Source organism: Aspergillus nomiae (assembly GCF_001204775.2).
Source record: "Aspergillus nomiae NRRL 13137 chromosome Unknown contig00277, whole genome shotgun sequence".
Taxonomy (NCBI): Eukaryota; Fungi; Ascomycota; class Eurotiomycetes; order Eurotiales; family Aspergillaceae; genus Aspergillus; species Aspergillus nomiae.
In genome coordinates this window covers 22,985-43,085 of record NW_015378332.1, presented here as the reverse complement: position 1 = coordinate 43,085, position 20,101 = coordinate 22,985, and the positions used below count along the sequence as shown (strand labels likewise).

General features: G+C 47.8%; 7 protein-coding genes across 7 annotated transcripts; all 7 read right to left on the bottom strand.

The window, feature by feature from the left end:
• Positions 1-125: 125 nt before the first annotated feature.
• On the bottom strand, positions 126-1,310 carry ANOM_007581 (ankyrin repeat domain-containing protein; the record flags this gene model as incomplete). Its single annotated transcript, XM_015552837.1, has 1 exon — positions 126-1,310. The coding sequence occupies one exon, from the start codon at positions 1,308-1,310 to the stop codon at positions 126-128; it is 1,185 nt and encodes a 394-aa protein (XP_015404234.1).
• A 2,979-nt stretch (positions 1,311-4,289) lies between these two features.
• Positions 4,290-6,083, bottom strand: ANOM_007580 (flavin-containing monooxygenase; the record flags this gene model as incomplete). Its single annotated transcript, XM_015552836.1, has 4 exons — positions 4,290-4,756; positions 4,806-5,753; positions 5,804-5,975; positions 6,033-6,083. The coding sequence occupies 4 exons, from the start codon at positions 6,081-6,083 to the stop codon at positions 4,290-4,292; spliced, it is 1,638 nt and encodes a 545-aa protein (XP_015404235.1).
• Positions 6,084-7,098: 1,015 nt separating this feature from the next.
• On the bottom strand, positions 7,099-8,190 carry ANOM_007579 (alpha/beta hydrolase family protein; the record flags this gene model as incomplete). Its single annotated transcript, XM_015552835.1, has 4 exons — positions 7,099-7,595; positions 7,646-7,668; positions 7,728-7,756; positions 7,822-8,190. The coding sequence occupies 4 exons, from the start codon at positions 8,188-8,190 to the stop codon at positions 7,099-7,101; spliced, it is 918 nt and encodes a 305-aa protein (XP_015404237.1).
• Positions 8,191-8,934: 744 nt separating this feature from the next.
• On the bottom strand, positions 8,935-11,665 carry ANOM_007578 (uncharacterized protein; the record flags this gene model as incomplete). The annotated part of the gene is made up of 8 exons (XM_015552834.1): positions 8,935-9,252; positions 9,294-9,557; positions 9,606-9,697; positions 9,751-10,017; positions 10,076-10,220; positions 10,459-10,734; positions 10,812-11,423; positions 11,486-11,665. The coding sequence occupies 8 exons, from the start codon at positions 11,663-11,665 to the stop codon at positions 8,935-8,937; spliced, it is 2,154 nt and encodes a 717-aa protein (XP_015404236.1).
• A 2,108-nt stretch (positions 11,666-13,773) lies between these two features.
• Positions 13,774-14,834, bottom strand: ANOM_007577 (fungal specific transcription factor domain-containing protein; the record flags this gene model as incomplete). The annotated part of the gene is made up of 2 exons (XM_015552833.1): positions 13,774-14,012; positions 14,066-14,834. 2 exons carry the CDS (start codon positions 14,832-14,834, stop codon positions 13,774-13,776), a joined length of 1,008 nt encoding a protein of 335 aa, XP_015404239.1.
• Positions 14,835-15,032: 198 nt separating this feature from the next.
• On the bottom strand, positions 15,033-16,056 carry ANOM_007576 (fungal specific transcription factor domain-containing protein; the record flags this gene model as incomplete). Its single annotated transcript, XM_015552832.1, has 5 exons — positions 15,033-15,482; positions 15,541-15,735; positions 15,784-15,885; positions 15,933-15,981; positions 16,046-16,056. 5 exons carry the CDS (start codon positions 16,054-16,056, stop codon positions 15,033-15,035), a joined length of 807 nt encoding a protein of 268 aa, XP_015404238.1.
• Positions 16,057-16,757: 701 nt separating this feature from the next.
• ANOM_007575 (class I SAM-dependent methyltransferase) lies at positions 16,758-18,742 on the bottom strand (the record flags this gene model as incomplete). Its single annotated transcript, XM_015552831.1, has 4 exons — positions 16,758-17,085; positions 17,144-17,267; positions 17,329-17,551; positions 18,617-18,742. The coding sequence occupies 4 exons, from the start codon at positions 18,740-18,742 to the stop codon at positions 16,758-16,760; spliced, it is 801 nt and encodes a 266-aa protein (XP_015404241.1).
• Positions 18,743-20,101: the final 1,359 nt, after the last annotated feature.

The following is a 20,101-nucleotide window of genomic DNA, read 5'->3' as shown; positions in this document are numbered from 1 at the left end:
ATTAAATATCTTCTCCTTAAGAATTAGCTATCGTTATCCTATTATTATTCTGCCTTGTGTGTCCACCTTCGATAAGATACGCTAGACAAGGGTCTGTAACAACCATATACCAAGTTACCAACGCATCACCCATTCACTATAATATAATGCCCGATGTATTTCTCCTGTACTCCCAGTTCGTCAAAGCCCAATTCCTTAAAGACACCCTCTATGTGATGAAAAGCCTTAGTATCAATTTTTAAAACATGCTCTTTCCCCCTCCATGACCATCTTCTGATCACCCCATTCTCTAAGAGCAGCTGCATAATATCAAAGGACTTGAACACTGCCAAAGCCAACGGTGACCTCTGTTTCTCGGTCCAGGCTGATGTCGAAGAGTCCACGTTCACATCAGCCCCATACTGCACAAGGAACCTCACAGATTCAACATCCTGGGTCCTAATCGCGTACTGAAGGGGATTCTCCCGGTTCCCAGGATCAATGTCATTCGGATCAAAGCCATGTTCTAGAAGCATTTTAAGAATGGCCGGCCTCGTCGCCCTGGGGCAATCATGTAGCGCGACCCATAGCGGGCCTTTGTATGGCCCCGAACCGTGCACGTGGCAGTCCTTCTGTCGTAAACACCACCGGACGATCTCCACATCCCCAGTCCCTATAGCGTCGCGAAGCATGGCAGGAAACGCGACCGGGGCTTCACAGATTGATTCTAGATACTCCATCATATCCATATTGCGGGCCCGAATCGCGCCCCGCAGCGCCGTGTTAAGTGGGACCTGGAAATTGTACGCCCTCTGATTCTTTGCATACTTCAACAAAGCCTCAAAGAAGGCCCTATTTGCACAACGAGCTGCAATAATCCACGGCCTCCGATTATGATAACTCAAATATACCCAGCTAGAAGACACCATCGGGGAGTCGCGCGCGGCAAGGGCTGAGATTAGATCCCCGCTCCCGATTCTTGCGGTGATGTCGATAAGGTTAATACCAAAGCGAGTACTACCTTCAAAAACAAAGTTGGGTACTGCTGGCATTGCTGGAGTGTTATTCTGATCAAGTACGCGGTTTAGCTCTGCCACATCGTTACGGATAATTGCGATGGTTATTAGTGCTACATGGAGAGTCTGTTCGAGAGATTCTGTTTCCATATCGCGTAACAGTGACCATTCGTTGCCGTAACCCTCTGTAAGTGATTTGAGACCCCGGGGGCTGAAGAGGCTCCAGGGTGTGTGGCAGGACCAGGTGATGGCATCGATTAATTTGGTGATTAGGACGTCTTTTTCTTGTTCCGTTAGATGGGAGATAGCAGGCATCTGGAGGATTTCATGGACGAATTTTGAGAAAACACAGGGGTATTGGTGGTGTTGGTGGATCCTCTGTCTAAGGAAGCTGTGCTTGTACGGGAATCGCGACCAGTGGGAGTAGATAAGATTGTTGTCCGCAAGGCGAGGACTTTTTAGTATAAGTAAGGGGATTTCACTCGCAAACATAGCTATCGCTAATGTTAATTGATATGCTCTAGAGGATGATCATTATCGATACATACAATCTACTAGTCTCGCTCTCAGCAGGTCTTGGACAGGGAAGATATCGACCATCTCCGATAAAATAATGCGTAGGATATCAAATGGGACCCGCATTCTGCTTTTGACCCCTTCAAGGGTTTGTCTAAGAAGAGAGGAGCCACACTTATCAAACCTTTTTCGGCGGTCGTTGCTGCACGTGCCTGTGGTATGAAGTTGAAGTGCTTAAAGGAAGGGTGTTAAATAGAACAAACACGCACCAATAAGGCTGTGTAAGGCGCTATAGACAAGTCGTTGCCATTGTCCTTGCAAATTAAAATAGCCTTAAAGAGATCCACAAATCGAATTTATTCAACGAAGACTAGTCTAGCTTCCTAATCTCGACGTCTGCGAGTGTGAATGACCAACCCCTTTTCTGCCTGGGCATGTTGGAACATATGTTCTACTGCCCTGTTGGTCGAGCTCGCTTAGTCATCATATCCTTTTTAGCTGAGCCTTCGGGCACCCAGGGTCCCAGCTCCGAAGGGGTCAGGATTTAGCGGCTGAAGGTCAGGGTGGTTCTCCTTAGAGGTCTACCGCTTTTTGTCACATGATGGGATCTCTGAGCCACCAGCGGAAGGGAATTTTCAGTGTAACATCTCTGTTATTTGTTGGAATATTTTCCCTTTATTGTTCGGCTCGAGGCTAGGTGTATTAATGATGAAGTATTTTTTACTGTTAATATTTATATTGAAAACTTGATAGTAATCGGTTGCTTATAAAGGTTAGTTTACAACTTTAGTAATTTATTAGAATCTAAGATTTATATAAATAGATTCCACTACTTGACAGCCTCTTAACTCCCGTTATTATTAATTGAGTTTTAAAAGGTCGCTTTTTTTTTATATTTGCTGGTATATATTGGCTTTAATTTAATTTTCTGGCCCAAAGGAGGTCAGAGTAGTATGATAATATGTCAGCCCCCCTTAACTGCTACGCTGCTGCCCCTTATTTTAATTGCACGTCGAGTCATGATCCCTGACTTAATCCCAGCCAGTAGGTAATTGTAGAACGCGTATATGCTTAAGTCGCGCTTTCAGCCATATTATCAATCACAACTTGCTAATGTTAACTTTCAATAATAGTTTCTTTTTCACTCCATAGAATTATTCTAATAATTTCGCCAATAATGTCACTTGTCTAAGTGCGGAAGATTATACGGGTCATTATTACCAACCTTTCTATCAAGTTGTCTACCGCGGTATAGTTATATGTAAAGAATAGGCATGTCAATTTATAATCGCTATTCGACGTAGATCCGAAGTGCTAAACTTACACAGCTGGTCGAATTACAAAGGAAATTTATTAAGCATAGTATCAAGAGAGTATGGTAAAATCTTTGCAGTGAGTAAGGTCACACGTGTTAGGAATCGGCATGGGATTTGCGCTATGTGGTTAGCTACCGGAATAGCTAGGTCAATGTATATATTATACTCTCAGTGATATAAGCTTGTTTAAGTATGGTGCCTTATTTTATAAATAAAGTGGCTATCAACGTCTTTTATCTCTATAATAATGTGTGGCGTTGGCTAATGCTTCCAAATATATAGTAAACGCCAACTTTAAGTATATCTGATATTAAGGCCTAATGATAGAGATCTTTCTTGTTATAACAATGATTGGAGGAAGATTTCTCCGAACAAGCTCTCGCTGTTACATCTTCGATGACCGAATATATCCTACAGCCTCACTGTAAACATCATAGAACGCTGGGAGATTCCAAAAGCCATGGTACCATAGCTCTCGTAGCCAATGCTTTCAACTTAGCGTTTATCTGGCTTCTATTTTTAAGGGGGGTGATACCGTAGACTCGGGGTGGGTTGACGTGGGATTCGCAGTCGGAACAGACCCGCAAACTGATAACTTGACTAATATGAATCTTGATGTAAGGTGAATGAATAGTCATTCTCTCAGCTCAAGCTTCCTTGATTAGCTACTGCAGGATCGAGTTTAGTCTCATCCGGACGAAGCTTAAGCACCTCCTATAAAGCCAATCAAGTATATGGACAATGTCACTGTTACACTCAGCTCTCTCGTAACTTTGGGGATTGGCATTCGTGACATGGTTGATGCTGTCGAACGGTTCCATCAGCTACTGTATGGATTAACCTTCCCTGATTATTATGATACTGTAGTTGGGGTAGCATTTATCTGCACCCCATTCTGCTTTTTATCTTTGCTGTGCTAGCGGCTGATCGTGACATAGTCTCCGTGCAAGTAGCCACTGCGAGTGATACGGGAAATATCGGAACCCGCACAGCCAGACTGGGGGTTGGGGATGAGAGCCCATGCGGCTAGAAGTTCCGATTATCGCGCAGGGTGATGTTGGTATTCGCGGAATTGCCATTCGGGTACTTTGAGGGGGCAATGCGTACTTTCAGAATTAAAGGAATAAATCAATATTAGATCGCTCCCAGTTCCAAAGTTCATTGCAGGATTCATTAACTACTTAGCCTCCTAAGATAATCCCTGTACCCTGGTATAGCGGACCTCGAGGATTGAAGTTGGGACCTTTCCTACGTCTGCTTACCTGGCTGACAAGTCTTCTACCTTAAATAGTACATACCTCTGGTATACAGTTCACGAGGCTTGCTATAATGACTAATCTAAACATATCTATTCGGAATCTATGGGTTTAGTGTCTAATCTTGGACCCAACTCGCCAACTCACGGATTTGAGTGAGGACCATAAGAGAAAAACACCTGCGAAAGCCTGGGGTGAACCTCGTTCTAGAACCGTGGGAAATCAATGTTTTCCGGGTGAAGATACTCAACCATATCCACACTGGAATCAGACTCCCCTATAGTCAAGCCGTTACCGATCCAGGCCATATCATTTCCACTGATATACGTGTAGTCGTAATCTTCGAAGCGGGGCTTCTCCAGGACCTTCACAAAGTGGATAGACGATCCAGGCCAGAGAGCAGTGACGGGACCATTCTCAGTCCCTCGCTTGTACCAGGAGCGACAAGGTAGCGAGAACACTGTTTTCTTGAAAAACTGCTCGCAATATCTCTTGAATGAGTCACAGCTTTCTCGCTTCGGCTGAATTGTTGCGATGCGATCTTTTTGCATTTTCGCGATAACGGAGCAGACATAATCGCAAGTTCGTTCGAGGACAATGACAAGAGATCCAACTCCAATTCCAGAGCTTGGGCCATGGGCAAAGAAGAGATTCGGCGCGCGTGTGTGCTTAGCTGATGTAAGTATCAGGGTACTGCTTCCATCTCTCGCACAGGTCGAGACCGCCGCTTCCATAAATTGGAAATCGCTTGGAAAAGCTAGTGTCAAAACCAGTTGCACAGACAATGGCATCGACCTTCCTTAGTGTACCATCGATCGTGACAATTCCCTCTTCTGTAACGTGGGAGATCGTATCCGAGATGAAAGACACATTGTCCTCGCTTAACGCTTCAAGATATCCAGGACCAGGTGTAATGCGTCGACAACCGGGGGCAAAGGATGGGAGAATCTTGTCAAGGATCTCCGGCTTCTTAAGCAATTTTGTGGCCATGTGTTCCTTGAAATCAGAAGCTGCCTGCTCTGCAAGCTCGCCACGCAGAAGATACTTCGTCATCGACTGCACTTCTGTCTCCAGCCGTTTGCGATATGCCAAGAGCGTCTCTGGATTTTCTTTGAACTCCTTGATTTCCTCTGGCGTAAAGTTGAAATTAGCACTCTTGGCCGTGTGCTTGCGAACTTCATCCTGGGCCCATGGGGGAGCGATCCAGGTTTGACCCCTAACATAATTATCGATTCGCTTGGTCTTCGGCTGAATAGCTGGGACAATTTGGATCGCACTTGAACCAGAGCCAATAACCGCGACAGAAAGACCCTCTGGGTTCCAGCGCTCATCCCACGATGCACTGTGGAGGAGCTTGCCCTTAAAGGTGTTAAGACCTGGGATGTCAGGCCACTTCCAATCATTCAATGCCCCGATGCATGCGTACAAAACATCGCAGCTGTCTTCGATAACCTCCCCAGTAACGCAGTTCTGAACGACCACATGCCACTTGGACTGTGAGTCATCGAAACTTGCCTCCACAATCTTGTTGTTGAGTTTCATGTACTTGCGCACATCGTACTTCTCGACGATTCCTTTCCAGTATTCGAGAATTTCACCACCAGATGAGTAGAACTGGGACCAGCTGGGGTTCGGTTCAAATGATGCTTGGTACACGTGGGACGGGACATCTGAAAATGAATGAGGAAGGGATCAAAATATTGTGGTTTGTTTCACATACCACATGCCACTCCTGGATACCGATTCTCATACCAAGTACCGCCGACTTCAGGGTTCTTGTCATACACGACGAGATCCAAGTTAGGGATACGCTGAGTGAAGCGAATGGCTGCAAGGATACCGGAAATTCCTGCACCGATAACGACGACCTTCATAGGACGCATATGATCAACCTTGCATCATGTTAGATCTGGAAGATTTCTCATACTACCAAAGATTAGGTGAAATACTTCGCCGGTACTCTCGCCACGGGGGACAAGGTCAGCTTCTTTGGCAATCATTGTAGCGGAGTTGTTCAAAGCTTTTGGGTAGTATAATCTCTGTTTACCAACGTTCAACAACAGTCCCAGTTACAGGAAATTCAGTTAGCTTAAATAGGCGAGACCAGTCAGGCCGCACTCTCAGTTCTTGACCATCCATGACTCCAACCGAATACCCGAAAGTCCGTCGGCTAGGATTCGCGACAGCCAACCTATTGTTTTGGCCTGGGGTAAATAGGATTTCCATACATACATTGTGGAGTTCCTGGTTTCCCCAAACGCGCGCTTTCGTGCACAGTGCAGAATCATTGGACTTCAAACTTCTAGAGCTGTTCTGATCTCAGGGTAAAAACATAGCAGTAACAGCTGAAGGACGTTTTAAGGCAAATATCAACGATTTTCATTTATCAACTCTTGTCTTTTGCTGGTTTCAATATCACTACATCGTACGACAACTCTGCCAAAATTATAGTTGTTAGCCGAATGGATCAGCCACCGTAGTGAGAATCTAAGTGGGCTTAATTGGCCCTGATGAAATGGGCATTAAGGAACGGAGTCATCCTCCTTCGTCGTCAGGTCCGACGGAGCTCTTGGAACATTGGCACTAGGAAGGGTCCAGTGATCTGGTCCTTCGTGGCCAAGTCCGACGGAGTTTCCAAAGCCTCGCAAGGATAATATACAGTACGATCAAGCCTCGGCAGTTTTGTTTGGACCGACGAAAACTTAGCTGACTTTGATGGTCGCTTGCTGAGAGGATCCATGTACCGACTACCTTAAAGTAAGCTCTCCCTTTGCTTCTCATGACCGTGGTCTCTCTCCTAAACAGAACGCTGCAATAGTGGGATTTCTTGAGATAAGATGCTACGAAGACCTGGTAAAATCGAACTAAACGTAATTGAAAAGGCACAACTTGACTGTATTGTGGAAGATAAAGCTATGAGAACCAGAGGATATCCAACCTCAAACAAGCGACAAGAACGCATATACGTGAGTTGCACAAATGCCAATCGACGGAACACCTTTAATTGCGCACACCCTATGCGATCTTCTGTGAAACCCACTCGACAATAGTATCCATCATCTCAAATGACAGCCAATGCCCAGTATTCTCAAAAACGTTGAAGGAGACATCATTCTGACTGGCATTCCTCTCAACCCAGGGCAGAGTGAACTTGTTTGGAACAAGCATATCAAGGGCGCCATTCAAAATCAATATGTGTTTGCCATTGATCTGATCAAGGCTTTGATCTCGAGCCTTGTACATTGCCGAAATCGACTTGGGCCACTTCGTTAAGCCAGTGCCATCTTCGCTGTCTGCTGCATCGCCAAGCCGTTCGGTGAGCAAGTCCGTCAAATTGGGGGAGCCCACGATGATAATGGCGGCTTGGATCCCTTCCACCTTAGAGAGTATGTCCCATGCAGTGTGACCGCCAAGTGATAGTCCTGACATAACAAACTCGGTTGGTGTGAACCGATCTCCTGTGTAAACTTTGAGATACTTCATCACGGCTTGAATGTCGAACACATTGCCATCTGTAGATAAATTGTTAGACAAGGTGTACGACTAGCTCAGGGCTGCGAACCTATCATGGCAAGCATGTCCTGTCTAGTATGGTGTAAGTTTGTGAATCTATGAAGAAGGTAAATGTTGGAGTGGAAACGCACGCGTGCTTCGGGTTTCCTCCGTTCCAGTCCTGACTTCATGGTTGTCATTAATACAAGGCTGAGCATCAAGGAAATATAGTTTTGCGATCCTTACGTAGCTAGTGAGTCGATCTGTAGCATGACGGTTAGAAGTGACTTTCAAAATAGTTGTTAAACTCGTGGGGGGCCATGCCGCTCGTTCTCCATGGTTGCGACTGTCAAAAGTTGCCACCACGAAGCCTTTAGCCAGGTTTTTCATTTGCTTCAACTGGAAAAGAAACTGGTGGGCGAACAATTCAGCATCTGCATAGCTCCTTGTCCGGCCATGCGCATGGAAAAGAACCACTGTATCTTCCGCCTGTTGCGGGGATAGCTCGTCAACCCCGTATATATACACGTGAAAGCCAGCAATGTTGATTGTCATCTTGCTGGATTTTGTTGTGCCCTCAGGCAGCTTGGTGAATGGCCGGCTCCGAAGCGACATGATGGGTTGTGATGGCAGTAGGGCTCCGAGGCAAGGTTTGAGTTGAGGGAAGACAGAGAAATGGGGGATTTCTGATTTATAGACGGTCGGGGGCTCAGCGCGGGGCTTAATCACCACGCAGGTCCCTTCCGCTGTTTACCGCCGATGCCAGGTTCTATTCTGCCATGACTGCACCGTGTGCATACGGTGAGCTGAATACAATACGGGGTTTTTGCGCTCCAGAAAGGATACCAAGGCATGATTCGAGGAGCAAAACTATCCCCTCTTTTTGGGTCTCTTGGTCAATCACAATCAAACGGATATACATTCCGGTGCAGCTTCGAAGCCTGAAATCGCCTTGATAACCGCAGTGAAAGGTACGGTCGCCCAAGTTAAGATGGAAATTATAGAGAGCCTCAGTCAGTTGGTACTATCTATCAGAGTAACCCAAGGCTAGTAACGGACATCGGAAGGTGTGTATCACGACGTACCCCAATCGCAGGTCCGCGTGTATCTTACGGCGGGATTGCAGGAAACTTTGACAAATTCACAGCTAGTCTCTACGCTACCGAAGACCCATATTCGACAAGACGCGCATCATGCCCAGAATGAGGGTACGTCCCAGCCTCATGAGCCAGGTGGCGATCTATCTGCCCGTCTGACAGCGATGATGGGGGTGTTGCTTTCGTGCACATTGCTTACCGTAATGATTTATTTGCCAATGCAAACCTAGTTCAATTGGTGGTTCGAACAGATACTGGGAGCTTATATGACACAGGCCAGCTTGCCCCTCGTCTGGTTACTCTCCAGCAACTTATGAGCCTGCACGATCTCAGTAAATGGAAACACCTTCTCTACAAACACCTTGAAGGTCCCATCCTTTAGCCTCGGAAGAACATGCTCCACCATGGAATCCCTAAGCTTCCGCTGATATTCCAGCTCCCGACTGCGGAGCGTACTACCCTCGACGCGAAGTCTCTTAAATAGCAGTCCACCGATGTCCACACCATTCGGCAACTTTGTGCCGCTCATCAAACCTAGAAGGACAATGCGGCCATCGCGCGCTGCGACGTCTATGTTGCCCTGGAAGTAGTTTGCTCCGACAAAGTCAACGATCAAATCACGCCCGCGCCGTTCGTCACCTTCTTGATCTCTGCCGCCCAATCTTGGGTCTTGTAGTTGAAGGCGGCTGTCACGCCAAGCTCGTTGACGAGGAAATCACATTTCTCCTGGGAACCAGCTGTCGCATAGATAGCTTTGGCACCCTCTGCTTTAGCGAGCTGAATACCACAGATAGAGACAGATGAGGCACCGGCGTGCCAAAGTACGGAGCGGCCGGGCTGAAATTGTCCGATGATGTGGAGGGCTTGCGATGCAGTGATCCATGTCTACAAGATTAGCGGAGTTTTCCGTTGCCAGTTCAATGCATGTCTCACCTCTGGAACACAGGCAGCTTGTTCCCATGAAATTTCCGCTGGTTTATGGACCAACATCCCTGTATCGACGACGATGTACTCCGCATAGGCTCCTGCGAGGGGTTAAAACAAACATTCACCACAAAGGGTCAAGGGGAACAACAACCTCCATATGCAAGACCGAACACAGCATCCCCAACCTTGAAGGCGCATTCCGCGCTAGCGTTGACCGATTCCACCGTGCCGGAGAACTCAACACCCATGGTTTCTGGCGCCTGCGGCGGAAGAGGGTACAGACCCTCTCTCTGCAATAGGTCCATGCGGTTTAGACCAAAGGCCTTGATTTTAATCAATGCCTGTCCCGCTGAGGGTGTTGGCTTTGGGATCTGCTGGATGGACATGGCGTCCGCGGGGCCTTTGCCGCCCTTGACGACTGTTGTCCTTAGCATAGCCCTGCGTGATATTGTTGAGATAGGGGATCCATCGCATACCGACTGCTCTCATTTCTGACATGGTGACTTGTTTGTTGGAAGGTAGGTATGCCAACCAGAATGTACGTAGAGGTTGAAATGCGCAGGTTAAAATATTGGTTTTGTAGTGGATTTTGGGGAGGATTAAGTAGCGAGGATGACGTAACTAAGAGAGCTCACTCATATCCACTTTTCACACCAAGTCCGACGGAGGCCGCGTTGACCTCCGCGGTGGTGCCTTAGCTTTACCGAGGATGGAGGATATGTCACCCAAATCCGTCAGATTATCTGTCACATTATATAACCCATGCACTTTTAAGATTTCAGTCACAAAAACGCAGTGTGCTCCTTCTTGATCGTCTCAACTTGATTTCCCCAAATCAGCTATCTTGATTAACAAGGACGTATCGATATCTAGCCGCCCCTTTCGCCATATCCACGATCGCCGCATTTGCCTCCTTCATCGGCCTCTCGGTCACCCACGGAACCACACTCTTGTCGACAGCCAGCTGCAGCATTTCTCGAATCTCGTGCGGTGCGCCGATAAACGAACCCGCGACTTTCGCAGAGCGTGAGGCCAGCAGGCCTGCTCGGAACGGGGGAAATTTGTCTTCTGGCAACCCTATCTGGACGAAACAGCCGTCGGTGCGGAGGCAGGTCAGGTAGCTTTCTATTGGCATCTGGTGTATCATCAGCATGCTTTTACCAGCAATGGGACGGGTTGCATGATGTTTGGGTGAGATTGCGTATGCCATACCTGTGAGGAGGATACTGTACAGATAAGCAGATCCAGAGTCATCTTATGAGCCGCAGCCCAGTCCGCATCTTCCTCGGTAGCAACATATTCGTCCGCCCCCAGACGAACAGCATCCTCTCTTTTATTCGACCGGCGGGAAATGGCAACAACCTTCTCTGCACCGAGCGCCTTTGCCCACAGAATCCCAAAGTGTCCCAACCCTCCAATCCCAATAATCCCCACGTTCTTCCCGCGTCCACAACCGTTCCTTGTCAACGCAGAGTAGGTAGTGAGGCCAGCACACATCATGGGTGCCGCATATGCCGATGGCAATCCGTCGGGAACCCTGAAGACAAAATGCGACGGCGCGCGATGGTACCGTCCGAATCCGCCGAAGGACTTATCGCCGCTCAGATACCGACCATTATAGGTTCCGGTGAGGTGGACGTGGCAGTAATTCTCCCTCCCACTCGCACACTCCTGGCATACACCCCGCCGACAAAGACAGGCGTCACTCTGTGGACCAACAGCCACCCGATCACCCACCGAAATCCCATTGGTAACACCTGACCCGACGCGCATAGCTACGCCGACGATTTCATGTCCAACGCAGCAGGGATACTCGGCTGGTGACTATAGAGCATAAGTCAGGCCCTCTCACTAAAGAACAGCAAGAGGCTTGAAGCAAGACATACCCAGCTGCTGCGCAGAGTACTTAGGTCAGAGCTGCAAACACTACAATGTGTAATTTTGATGTCGATGTCAGTTTCGTCCCATGTCTTGGGGGTGTAAGGACCCCATATCATCTTTCCATCTGCGGAGGTCGGGTCGTGGCCCAGCCAGCCTTCAAATTGCGGTGTTGGATTGGTGGTCATGTTGTGCGCTATAGGGCTTTTATGGTGTCACTGGTGGTGGAACGGTTTCTTTAACAAGCTGAGAGGAAGGGTATCGAGTCCAAGAGCTAGTCGCGAAGGTCAAGGATACGTACGTCCGGACAAAGTGATACTGTGACAAATTCGAGTTACTTCTCGGCCCAGGATGCAGCACACGCAGTCGACATATTCACGTTGTCAGGTGGCAACGACCACACGTCATTAGATAGCATCGAGTGACGGCGTAGAACCAAAGGGGGGCATGACGTTCAAGCCCACAGTATGAGAAACGCGAACCGAAGTCCAGGTGATGAGCATGGAGCATTTTGCCTCCGTCGGACCATCTGTCCATGGCTCACTGTAGACACGGGGTGAGCTTAAACACCTTTGTTCCGCCCAAGATACCCACCATCTTACAACAAACGTCCCACACGACTCATCGCCCAGTCTCGACTTCGTATTTGAGTTCAATGTCCGACGGAGTCAGGAGAACTGACTTATTCGACGTATCGGAGGGGACCGCACCTGCCCTCGCGCTTTCTGACAAATGATCCATGAGTGCTAAACGCTTGACTGTTTTAGGACTAGCCTCCGATGGAGCTTCAGCGGATGGGCCATCGTTATTCTCCAATGTCCGACGGACTTGATCATCAATCTGGTCTCTGCGTATAACCATGGTATTCTTGACAGAACAGCAACGATAACGATAAACGCACTGTGGATATTACAGCTCTGTAGTTGGATTGAGCTTGTTGGAGCTCCGCTGTCACAGCCCACTTGCATGCTATTCGCAAGAGTGCAGACAAAATAACAATTTACTGGCATTGCATGTAGACACCCAGATTATATATTCATATTTGTCTTCAACGAAATCAGAACACGCTGAACACTTATAGAAGTCAGTGTTATTATCCGGTGGATCAATCCCGCTTTGAAATGCTTGCCAGTTTATTGCCCACCCCCAAAGCATTACTTACCATAGAGACGGCACTAATTAGCTTGCAACTACATATGTCCGACAGTCACGATGGCTGAACATAGGCAATGGTTGAGTTCGCCCAGGTCATGTATATATATTGTTCCAACCGGGGTTAACCGGCGATTGATCACCAATGGAATTAACTGCCTGGGTATAGGACTTTATACACCAATCTAACTATGCAATTAATAGAACGCAACTACCGATGTGAGTACGGTAGATAGCCGGCCTCCCTTTTGAACTGGACCCACTGCGATCGCAGGTGGTATATTTGTCAAGACCCTGGAAGACACGATACCATATCAAGGACGCTCACTCGACTGAACGTATGCTATGAACCACTGCTCAGAAAAATCCCCAGAACCAACGTCTGCCTTTTGCCTTGCCAACCCCGACAAGAGGTGAGAGAGCCCTGCATCTCCATCGTTCCATGCTTGGAGTGATGTACCTTCTCGCCCCAGGTGTTCTTAACTCAATCTAGGAATTATCTGCTCAACCGCACCTGGCTATGGCGATACTCCCACAGGCCCTGTCGTTCAAATAGCGCGCTTTGCATGGATTCATGTAGTGAGTACCATGCACGACTACAAAAACGGCCCGCTGGATGGATGATTCATTGCGGCAGGTGTCCCGGTGCTGGTTTCTGATGTCATATCCCATGTTTTGAACATTGCATGTGGATCCATTGATACTTTGAAAGCGCTTCTGCAATTGCTCTGTTTGCTAATGGAATGGGGGCAAAGCGACACCGTGAAGCATACGCGTGGCCAAGGGTCAAGTTCGGCCAGGGGGGTAAACCAAGTCAGTAATCCACAGGGCAACCGAGCCCCACAAATGGTTAGTCTATTTGTCTCAAGCGAGTAGAGACAAATTCATCTTCCCTTATGTTATCACTATCGGACAGGGGTCGGGCTTAGACTTGTGTGATGGCTTTAGGCATTCAGTTACTGCAGGGTACTAAATTGAAACGAGGAATTTCTCACCCATGAAGGCACACACAAGTAGACCGCTGAGTGTCCCACATCTCGAGACAAAGCGGCAAACAGACCAGTATCTTGAAATAAAATTGTCCAGAGCATAAAGTAATGCGTAGGGCGCACCCAAATCATTATAAAACCAAATCACTAGTGTCTCAAGGGAATATGTTACCAAGTTCTGAGAACGATTGATACTCCAGATTATCTGACCACAGCCACATCTGGCTTGCATCTACGAGTCCAGCATCGACTAGTGCGGATACATTCCCATCCCATGAAAACATTGCTGCCGGGGTTGGCTGCTGCATTTCCACGGAACCTTGTGTGCTGTTGGAGTCAATCAAGCCAGGTGGATCAAGTGCGGGGAGAGATTGGTTTAGATGTTGCCTGAAGACTGTATAATCATGAGACAATGGCGTAGATCGCAGGTGGGAACAGCGCACTGACCTTGCTGCAGAGGATTGAGAGGTCCCGTATTTGAGAATGGCTGAGGTACGCCTGTATCGTCGAGTAAGGCCCGATCGGGGATTATGGGATCCGCCTGCGGGAATGCTGAGATTGACTGGCCATCATCAAATCTCTCAGGTATAGGACCAATTGGCATGGAAGAGTAGCCCAATATAGCCCTTTCTTCGGAGCGCATAACGACTGTCACTAAATCTCGCAGGATCTGGACACTCTGAATAGAAAGCAGATGCCGGGAGGATATACTGTCATCTTGCAAGCGTAGGATACGCATGACGCCTTCTTTTGCCTTCTGGCTGGCTAGCGACAGGGGCTGCGCTAATGCGATCGCACAGAGGACGACACCGGATGTGAAGAGGCAGATCCCAATGTGCATCACAGCGTGTGTCTTGCGGCAGGCTTGTAAAAGCTGAGCATGCTGATGCAGCTGGGAGGTTCTTAATGCGGACTCCAGAAGTTGCTGCTGGGAAAACGAGTTGTCCGGATTTGCGCCATCATTTGAATGAGATCCGCGTTTGTTGACACCAAATGCAGCGCTGCGATGGAGGATGATCTGGAGATTATCGTAGGTCAATTGGAGAGCTAGGGCCTGCATTTCAAGGATTCGTGATTCGCTGTTGGGATTATCTTTGTATGTTTCAAGCCGTAGTTTGTCAGGTAGTTGGCTCTTCCAGGAGGACAGTTGGGCATGAATGGCATTGAGACTTTCCAACTGGTTATTCTGGACTCGTCGGCTCAGAAATGGTCCCATGATGCGGTAAAGTTTGAACTTCCATTGGTGGTATTCCAACAATGGCCCTTGTCGACTTGTTGGATGGCTATCTGTTTCGATATCGCTAACAGACGCGACATCGCAGTTCAAATCATCCACTGTGCATGGTCTTCCGAAGGCTATAGCTGCGTATCTGCAGGCACCACTTGAATTAGCCATGACATTGCTGATCAGAATTCAAGATACATGCTTATCTGCAACTTGCAATGCCCACCACGAGCGCCGTCGAGACTCCCGTGACACGTCAGAAAGCCCACGCCACTTTGACTCGTGATGAAGCCCAATGACTTGGGCGATTTCGAGTCCACCTGCCAAGGTTACTAGGCCAGCAGTGGGGCGGCCGTTGAAAAGATAAAAGCTCCCTAGCAACACACATATCTGTACTGTCTCTAGCTTTGGCGAATCAGTGATGGCCAAAAGCCTTTGCTCGATCTGCATAAGGAGACCCCCAGAAAGCTGTTTGAGGCTATCGGCATCCGCATCCAGAGCATTCAACGACCCATAGTGGGCACCCAGGCCAAGGACCAACAGTACAAGCCAAAGAAAATTACCGTTTTCTCCCTCTGGGATAAGAGTGGAGGCCATCAAATTTTCGTACCGTTGCCGGAAGCTTTCCTCGTAAAAGACCTGGCAGAAGACCATCAACATCAAGGTAATAGCGGAGAAACAATGTTGAGAGGGATACCATTATGAACCAATCCACAGACGTGAAGAAATCAGTCATGAACTTATCGAGCACTGTCTTCGGTGGCAAAGGCATGCCTGCTAAGTCTCGCCAAGGGATCGAGCATGTGGCGACAGAAACTGCCGAGTTTATACCTCCTGGCAGAGCTGAAGTGTCGTGAGCCAGACCGCGGCGTTTCTCTTCATCTCCAAGCATCTATCAAATGAGTAGTTATGATGATAGGTTGGGCATGTCAAAACCAACCTGACAACTCAAATCCACGATGTTCGACTCCGGGAGCATGACAGCCTCATGGTAATCACGGCGGATGTCACTTTGGCGCCTCCGGAGAGAATCTCCAACTTCCTGCACAGACTCCGCTTGTCCGGAAATTGCACCTCCACGTGATATACACGTTGCACCGGCTCGCACACATAGCTGGCAAGGACGTTGTTGATCACACTACGGGGATTAGCCTGCATGTCCGAGACATTGGGAGCGGATAGCCAACCCACACCGAGCTTACGTTGACGACATCTCTGACATGCAAAGGAGACTTTTTGGCGTTTCCTAGGTGGATTCATTGCCAGGTATAAAAATATGACAGAAGCAGATGTTGGAGTTCGAGACTGATAAGGTGCACCGGCAATCGGGATTGATGGGGCATACGACGCTAACCGTAAATGCACGGCTTAGGTAAGCGGCATGTCAATACAAAATGGCCATTGGGTATACCGTATACACCAGGTTGGTCTGGAGAACGAAAATAAGCGGTGGACTTTTAAACATTTTAGGAAACTTGTGTTCAGATGGCTATCTAGGTGTCTAGACCTATAAATATTGAATAGGGAACTCAAGTTTAAAGACCACCGAAGTAACTACTATACTGATAGCTGGTGTTTGACTATAGAAATATATAATGAAATCAGTAAAAGCGGATTGATTATGATATACCGGGGATAGTAGATATAAATATATAAATATCAAAATTTGACTAATAAGTGGATACAGGTGCGAAATATCTTTATAAATTCCAGATACTAGTATAGAGGGAGCAACTCATCTTGGAATCGGAGTTTGATAGCTCAAATGCGACGAGACATACGGTCACTTTCGAAAATTATTGTTGGAAGTCCGTTAACCTCCCATGTCCAGTAATAGATAATAACCATAGACAAAGTCTTCTCTCCTTCCTCTCAACCCTCCCTTGCTTCGAATATCAACCCCCGTCAAATTTATCAATTACTCTTCCTAGCCAGCAACGTAACTGGAAGCCAATAAAGCTGACTGCCTCCTGGATGACGACTGTCGTTGTGCAGTGCCTCCAGTGCCTTCTCCCATTGATCCAAGGTGGGAGCAGATGGATCAACCTGCTTCAAATGGTCCAACGCAGCGCCGCTACTCTCCAAAGCCACCATGAAGTTATCCATACAGAGCGGAATAAACTGACTCGACCACGGTTTGTACTGGCAGTCTATTACATCCAAAGCCGGCTCTGCACGTTCCACATGCAGGTCAAGCTGGTCGAGCCACCTAAAGCCGGCCGAGCAAGGACCAGTGAGTAAGCTGTATGTTATAGTCTTCATACCAATTGAAGCCTCACTGAGAGGGTGTCTCCACTTACTGGAAGTCATGCTTCGAGGCGTTGCTCATACGGTCCATCATCCGTCGCACCTGAAGGGCAGCATCGCCTCTAACCACACTGCTACCAAATCTGGCATCCTCCCATTGAAGGTAACCACCGGGTTCTGTTCCATTGATGGTTAATCAGTCTGGTTACAATTTATCGCAGGATGGAGAATTACTAACTAAGCAACTTAGCGGCATTGCGTATCAGCGGGCCGGGGTCGTTGTCACGGATAATGAAGGCCCACATGCGCAGGTGTACTACATCAAATCGATAGGCTAGAGTCGGCGGCGGATCAACGAGGCAGTCTAGCTGCTCAAATTTGAGATTGGGAGGCCAGTATTCTGGGAGAATAAAGTGAGAGTCAGTAACATCGTATGCCGTAACACGAGCCGATGGGGGAAGCTGGGTGGCTAGTTAGGTAGCCCAGATCCTACATGGATGAGTGATATGGGTCAGCTCTGATACTGCGTAGCGCTGAAATGACTATTTACCCTGTTCCTGCGCCAATGTCGGCAATTTCCATCCCGTCTTTGATGGGGATATCAGGGTGTAGGAGATGCTTCGTATGTAGTTGCCATAACAGATGCTGCGATTCAAGCCTGAGTAGCAAAGGGTGTGGCTCAATTAGTGTGGCTTCGGGATTGCATAGGTCAGAGATCTTAATACCTAATTGCTTCGACTCGATCACGCTTCAGCAGGTAGGTGGCAGGGGAGGAACAAGACATAGTCGAGGAGTACTTATGAGAAACAAGTGATGAGAACTAGTCGAAGGAGAATCACGCTCCAAAATGAATACGAGGGGGTTGGATGGATCCGGACTGGGCATTAAATGTTCATGGAAAAGTAAATAGATTATGTATTAGGCTAGAAAGAGTATCGTGCCGCCTAGAAGACTGAACACGCACACAAATGAGCCCGGCTACTAATATTACAGGGGTCCGATGGTAGCGCGAGCACCTATACTGAGAGCCGTGGGGCCGGTTTCAACTTCTTAGGCCGCTTTGTATGCGAAAGGCATCACTTACACCTCTAATTCAGGGTAGGACAGTACTGGTTCCAAGGTAGTTAAAGGTGGCGGTCACAGGCCCTTGTCAAATGTGGGTTATGAAACACAGACATGCAAGATAGAAACCAGTAAAGTAATAGTAGCTGTCAAATAAATAGTTAATCCACAAGGAGTTATATGATGCTCGATACAATGGCTATCTATGTTTCTCTTTAATTGGAAGATGTTTGCAAACAGGACAACTGTTGCCTGTCTTCCTCTGAACTACTAGGGGTCACATGATTAACTTGTAATCTAACCGCAGCTGCATGCATGTGCAGGCACATACAGCCCATAATAATCCATGCATGGCAATTTCTGACACGGCGGACATAATTTGAAAGTTATATTTCGCGGCTGTCCAGTGCCGAGATTGATTAAGCGAGAAAATGTTGGGCCTTGTTCCCCGCCCGCATGGGCACTTGATCACCGTATTCATCCTGTTCGGGGGAGAGCTGTCGCAGGCGACTGGTCGAGCCAGGCTGTCGATGTCGATGGTTCCACTGACTCGGCTTTGGAAAATTGTTGGGCATGGCTGAGAGCTCCATTTTGATTCGAAAGTGCGTGTAGATGGGGCGAAGACAAGGTAGACAAGCTTGAGGAGTTGGTGGCGTTAGATGTTGTCCCGGGCGTTATCCCAGCTTGGTCTGGGGCTGGGAAGCGCTGACCAGCAATAGTGCCAATACTCAACTCCACACAGGTCCAAATCAGGTAAGACACAAAGTTCCACGTAATATTTTGGGAGGTGAGATCGACGTGTAACAGGCAGACAAGGGACAATGGATACAATAGTGACGCTAGCATCCATAGTCAGTAGACTAATACCCTGGTCATGGCCCCACTAAAGGACAAAGAACATACAGGCCTCCTACTAGGAAGCTCAGAGTACCATCTTTCGAAGCAGGGTGATTTGGAGGTGCCAAATTGGATGTAGTGGAATCACCAACATGAACACGTCGGTAATAGTGTCGGGAATGGACTTTCTGAAGAAGTAATCTTTCTCGTTAACAGCACATTGAGTGGGGACCGATTTATTTCAGTAGCCTCACAGGGGGATGCATTAGAGGTATGAGAATCTATGATTACCGGTTATCAGCGAAAGATACTGGCACAAAATGGAAAAGCCCCAAATCTCATACACAAGCAAGGGCCTACGCAAAAGTCACAACCGCCGCCGCTATTGTCACGTCCTTGACGTAGCCAACTCGAAAAATCCGCCGTTAGGATAGAACGATGGATACTTTGATAGAAACCGTTATAATGACGTAAAAAAAAGGTTTCGCCACGATCAGTGATTTGAGAAAGGTTGAAACCGAGCCTGCAGGCGCGACCCACACATGCAGCCCCAAGCCATGGTGGACATCTACGTGTATGGGTAGATTAGCGTACCATCTGAGGCTGGGACGGGAGAGAGCGGGCTCTAGTGCTTACGGAAAGCACAAAGCAAAAGTGACGGAATAGCAATTGAAATCTAGCCCATGGGTGCCCAATATTGACTGTAGTAATGAATAAGACTTGATAGGTAGGTATCAAGAGTATACGAGTGAGACTAGAGCTATCCAATTATCCCACCAAAACGCCGCCCTATCTAAACATCGAGCAAAGAATCACAGGGAGACTGCGAGGAAAGAAGGGCTAGCCGCATATGAAGCACACCATGCAGCGGAGTCAAATATGTATGGTCAATTGGGGCCCAGGCTTTCCCCCTCGTGTGGCTTGCTGCATTTCCAATCCCCGTCGCGGAACGAGTCGTACGGCCCCTCAGTAAATCAGCCTTTTCTTCTAGAATATAAATCTGTCAAGATTTATATTACTACAGGCAATAAATGTCTGCTCCTCTATCGACAGCCAAGAGATAAAGAGGAAGACCAAACGAGACCGAGATGAAGAGCAGATTGGTTGCGAAT